At 42.2% G+C, this 5,869-nt stretch overlaps 1 protein-coding gene across 1 annotated transcript in view; it reads left to right on the forward strand.

Annotated features, from left to right (window-relative positions):
• Positions 1–5,869, forward strand: part of DCLK2 (doublecortin like kinase 2) — a gene marked incomplete at its 5' end in the record, with an annotated part of 189,996 nt that overhangs the window by 170,866 nt on the left and 13,261 nt on the right. The window contains one exon of the mRNA XM_019521843.1: positions 4,135–4,215. Within this exon, the coding sequence (XP_019377388.1) occupies positions 4,135–4,215 (81 nt within the window). The remainder of the gene's footprint in view (positions 1–4,134; positions 4,216–5,869) is intronic.

Here is a 5,869-nt window from a genome sequence, read left to right on the forward strand (position 1 = left end):
GGGCTCTTTAGCCTGGAAAAGCGCAGGCTCAGGGGTAATCTGATGGCCACCTACAAGTTTATCAGGGGTGCTCATAAGGATCTGGGGGAACATTTGTTCACCAAAGCGCCCCCAGGGATGATGACGTTGAATGGCCATAAACTACTACAAGACCGTTTCAGGCTGGACATAAGAAAGAATTTCTTTACTGTCTGAGCCCCTAAGGTCTGGAACAGCCTGCCATTGGAGGTGGTTCAAGCACCTACATTGAACACCTTCAAGAGCAAATTGGAATCTTATCTTGCAGGGATCCTATGACCCCAGCTGTCTTCCTGCCCTTTGGGTGGGGGGCTGGACTTGATGATCTGCCACGGTCCCTTCCAGCCCTAATGTCTATGAAATCTATGAAAACCCCTACTGTTTAGCAATAGGAGGGGGAAAATATTCCCACTTGGCCCTATGCAACAGCCAGCAAGGCCCAGAGGCATGGCCTTAATTAACATAGCATAGCATAGCATAGGCATAGCTACTCTTAGATCATTCCTGACCAGTGTTTGCCCAACCTCTTCTTGAACATCTCCAATGATAGAGTCCACAGCTTCGCTAACCTGTTCCACTGCCTCACTGTTCTAACAGTGAAGAAGATTTTCTTGATAACCAATTTAAACTTATTTGTTGCATCGTCAAGTCGTTGGTCCACATCCTGCTCTTTGCAGCTAGAGACAAAAGGCATTCTCCCTCATCTTTATGGCAGCCCATCAGATATTTGAAGAGTTCCATCATTCCCCCACTTAAGTGCTCTTTCGATAAGCTGATGATGCCTATTTCCTTTAACGTATCCTCATGTCTTCCAAGCCCTTTATATCATTTTTGTCACCGTCCTCTAAACCCTCTCTGACTTTTCCATGCCCTTTTTTAAAAGGTTATGTAAGAAGAACATCATTTTAATTTGCCTTTATAATAGGCCTAGAGCACATAGCAGCCCTGCAGCCATTTGCTGAGAAACTCTTGTATCTGAGGACTGGGGGGGCTAACTGTAGGTTATGTGGGCAGGTGGCATGTGACTACTGTGTGTAATAGGCAGCATATTGGGGAGGGGTCAAGTAGCACAGCAGCACACAGAGCAGGAAGATCAACAGGGCTAGGGGTTTGGAGTGGCACTCAGGTAGAGTCTGAGGCTAATTTGTGGCACCTATCAAAAAGGCTGGCCCCCACTGTCCTAGGAGAACCCTCACACAGCTTTCACTACATTGCCCCTCTGCTGACTGCTGCAGCTTAAAGACTGGGGCATGGTGGTGGCCAGGCCTGTCTCCCACTGCCAGAATGAGCTCATGGCTCATCTGATATGAAACAGAGCAGCTGTCAAGTTAGTGTTTAACAGCTTCAGGATTGGGGTGGCACAAAAATAGTTTTTGAACCGAGTACAGCTCAGCTACTCTGAAAAATCTGGGCCTGTATCTCTGGTTCATCTTTTTACTGAATGATATTGCTGAGGAGGTTATTTTCCAGAAGTAAATGATGAGCAACAACCTCTCTACTGCGCATATAGGCTAGGTACAGACACTCAAAAAGCCCAAAGTGGAATCGATCTAAGTTATGCAGTTTTCTGTAAGTGGCATAGCTTAGATTGGTGGCTAACAGAATATACATTCACCCTTTGGTGGTGGAGGTGCAAATCATAGACCCAGATCTACCATTTCTAACCAGTCTGCGTGTGCTGAACATGTGTTCTGTTACGGGTATAGACCTGTTTCTGATCACTTATACTGGTAAAAGTAATGTCTGTACCTGGCCATATTGTTTCTTTCTATCAGAAGAGATCTCCCCGATTACAATATGAAGAAAGAGAGATGACCCTTCGGCTATAGGCACTTTAGAAAAATGGAGGTGTTTACTTTTAATGAAAGTATTTGATATTGGAGGAGTTTTATGGGGGGGGTTTCTCTTAAGTGACTGGAAACTGCTCTGGAACAATCCTTGTCAATTGCAATCTGCTCTGGAAAAGGACTGAAGAAGCAATGAGCATTTGAGATGAAAAGCTACACATAGGGCAGAATTCTCTTTCCTTTTGTGTGCCTGAATGGCAGCTTATTAGGGGCATGAGTGGCATTTTTTGGTATTTAAATGCAAATATTGATTCTGTTTCCCCTGCACTGTGGACACTTATGTCCACCAAGTGCTCATAGAGTAGAGTATATACTAGCTAGGCAGCCCAATTCATGAAAATGTTGCCATTAGAGCACTTGTCCAGGAAACACTAGCTTTGCCCAAAGTAGATTTTTTCCAGCACAGGACTTGAAGCATCATATCACAGCTGACCTTTTTGAAGCTGGCCAGCTGGGCAGCCAGGAGAAGGAGATATATGAGTCCCAGAGGAAGAGAGCAAGCTAGGGAGTGTGTGGCTCAGTCAAATAGCTCCTGTTGAGGAAATGGGCTCTGGCTTCCAGTGGTGCCAAAATTTAATTCCCCCTTTCACTGTTCTTCATCAATTTTAGTCAGAGACTATTCAATTCAGCAGGCAGTGTGGCTAGGGAAGAAAGATGAATAATGTTTAACTTGGGAGCAGAATTGCTGCTTCAATCCCTCTCTCTTCAAAGGGGCCCAGAACATTTGCTTCCTGGGTAAAAGCCCTAACTAACCACTCAACCCTTGGAATAAAATATTGAGAGAGTTTCCCCTTCAACTAATGCACGTATATTCCTGGCCAGTGCGTAGCCTAGAGAGTATATGCTCACTCTACGTACACATTCTTATGCATCCCCAGTGTAGTAACAGGGCCAAAAAAGGCCAGGTACACAGCTGGAAAACTGCCATTTAGATGCACAAAGAGAAATAAATAGAATTTTGTCCACAGTACTTATAATTTCACTGCATGCTTTGCTTGACTAACCTCTTAAGACTTGCCTTTTTTCAGTACCCCAGACTGTCATACTACTATTGGGAGAGCCACAGAAATATGCAAACCCAGGAACATCTGTTTTATAGCTTTTACATACTCTGAAGATCCTGCTTCAGAGTAGCACTTGAGTTTATTTGAAGTCATTGGGAGTAACTTAATCACATGCTGAGCTTTTAAAGGCACATCCTTTTTTTTTCTTTAGCTCAGAGCCAGTGTAGGGGACACAGCTAAGTGAAGACCTCCTTCATGATGTAGGGAAAGGGCAGAGGGATCCATAGTTAATGGCAAAGGGTGGCTGAAGGCCCTTTGTGCCTCAAGAGCAATGTAAGAGGCCCTGTGGGGCTGAGAATCTAGCCCATGTTATATGCCACTAACACAGCCCCTGCTGTATAATGATTAGACTCAAAAGGAATCAGAACTCGTGGTAAAGGTGACATCTTTTATTAGACCAACTAGATTTTTGCAAAAAAAATTCTTGATTTGTAAGCTTTTGGGCACAAGCACCCTTCTTCAGGCATGATTATAGTCAGCCACTTTAGAGCAGTCTTGTGCTGATGAGGAGCTTTCATTCTCAAGATGTTACTGAGTAAATGAATAGCATCATCAGATTGATTTTTTTTCCTTTACCAAATGATTCCAGTGATATTGCTTATCAAAAAATGAAAAGCATGTCTCATGCTGGTTTATAGACCCTCTAGACAGCTTAAACAATCCCTGCAGGCTCAAAAAAGCACTTGCCATTTGGTATAAAAGCTGGTGCTCTTCATGTGCATTTTGTTTCTGCCTCTGTCAGAGAAGGTTACCTCACAGCCCTGTCAGCCACATCTCCGTCTGTAAATTACTCACGTTACTCATCCAATAAGAAAAAAAATGCACAATTTTTTTGAGTATGTGCAGAGAGGGTGCTGTGAAAATGGAGCACCATCCCAAGTTTTCTATTCTTGCTGCCTGCATCAACATTCAGAAAAAAATTAGTGTATTATAGTTGCTGTTTAGAGTGTTTCTTGTTTAGCTATTTTCAGAAGAGCAAGTGAGCATGATTGCAATAAGGATACTTGTTAGTTATATTACCTACAGTTCCCATCAGACTGTAAACCCAGAGGATGAAATCCTCTGGCACTACTGAAGTCAAGTAGGGCCAGGATTTCCCTGAGATATTAGAGAAACTCCAGTGTAAATGTTAGAAGAGCTCCATGCAAATGCTGGATGACTCACAGTTTAATGCTGATGTTCTTTCTCATATCTTTGTTTTCCAGGAGTTAATTAGTCTGATGCTACATGTAAATGTAGAAGCTCGCTATACGGCAGCACAGATCCTAAGCCATCCCTGGGTGTCTGTGAGTAAACTCTGTGTTCTGCTTACCTCCAAATAAATAGGAATCCTAAAGACTTAACTGGAACAGCATTATTGCCAGTGGTAGTGACACAATTCTGCTTTTGCCCGTTTTGCAAGCTACTTGTATGTCCCTTATTCCTACTAAGCATAGGCTAGGTATGATCTGAATCCTAACCTTCTGATGCACTGGAATCATTGTAAGCATTGTTTGAATCAAGTGAAACTGAATTTCTAAGAACTAGGGTGCAGAGTTGGAGGCATGGGAAGAGAATTCATAGCAAAAATCCATGATTTGGATAAAATAAGAGATAATGATTTGGACACTAAGCTTGTGCAAATAGACTTTGGCAACATGATGGCTTGCTAATACTGAGCTATTTTCATACCCTACTGTTGTTGGAAGAGAAACCACACAAATACTGTGTGCTCTGACTGAGCAGAGCGCTCCATGACTAAGGGAACAGATCCTGGAAGGCATAGGTAGCTGCTCTAATCTCATCTTTTACCATCTGTTTCTCACGAAAGGTGCTTTCCATCTCAGAAAAAGATTGCTCTTGGCAGTGGGGCCTTTTGGATAACTCAGATGTTATATTCTGCTTTTTCAGATCCAGCCCATAAAGTAGTGCTCACAGAAGATTCAAATGGCAGCCCCATCCTGTGCATTTCGATAGAATACACACTTGCAGGGGTATGCTTTCATGGCCAGGCACAATTTGGGGTCCCCATTTTCAATGATAGAACCTCCTGCTTGGAATGAGAGACAAAGTAGAAAACTGAAAATAGTGTTTGAGCCACATATATAAGTCATTGACTGCCATCTGGTGCATCTCTGATACTAGCAGTAGGAGAAGCTGACATAGAAAATAATTTAGTAAACTGATTGTTAATTAGTAAATAATCACTAAGCAGTGTTAAGCTTAAATACCACACTAATAAACTCAAGTATTTTTTTTTACATTCATTTAACGGTTTGAGGGACAAATTGTGCTTCTCTGTGAGCTTTGTCTCCCTCTCTTGCTGAGCAAAATCAGTGCAGCTTGCACCTTGAAGGAAGAGCATTTGAACAAAGATATACTTTCCTGAAACTATGATAGGAAGGAAATAAAATAAAGCCTGTGTTGCTGCTGCATAACTGCTCCTATTTAAACTCTGATTACTGGCCTCTTACCAAGTACTGCATGGATATAAACAACAATATGATGGAATAAGGATCTTCATTAGGGCTTATTTAAACATTTTAGGGTCATCAGCAGTTTAATGGCCCGTTACTTTTCATTGACAACAAGGCATGTTTAGAAAGCATACATAACTAAATGCAGGCTTAGCATCCATTAACCCACCAAGTTAGCTACAATGCTGTAATATTTTGGAGTGTATAGGGACAAATCCCTTGTTAAGAAACAAAGTGGCAAATTTAAAGCTGCAGCAGCTGGGCCCATCCCTGTGCAGCTGATTTTCTCACTAATGTAAACTATTTCTCAGATGGTTTTTAAGTTGTTAATAAGGTAACTTGACAAGGGCTTGGGTACAAATTATTCCTCCTTGTTAACATGGTCAGTTGTCCCAAGAGGATGGAAAATCCTCTCCCCAGCTCCATGAACTTTCTGTTTCAATTTATGATTATTCCTACCTAAAGAGTAACTTGTATATCTCCC

This window comes from Gavialis gangeticus, unplaced genomic scaffold (assembly GCF_001723915.1).
Source record: "Gavialis gangeticus isolate Ggan-Ray unplaced genomic scaffold, GavGan_comp1, whole genome shotgun sequence".
NCBI classification, from domain to species: Eukaryota; Metazoa; Chordata; order Crocodylia; family Gavialidae; genus Gavialis; species Gavialis gangeticus.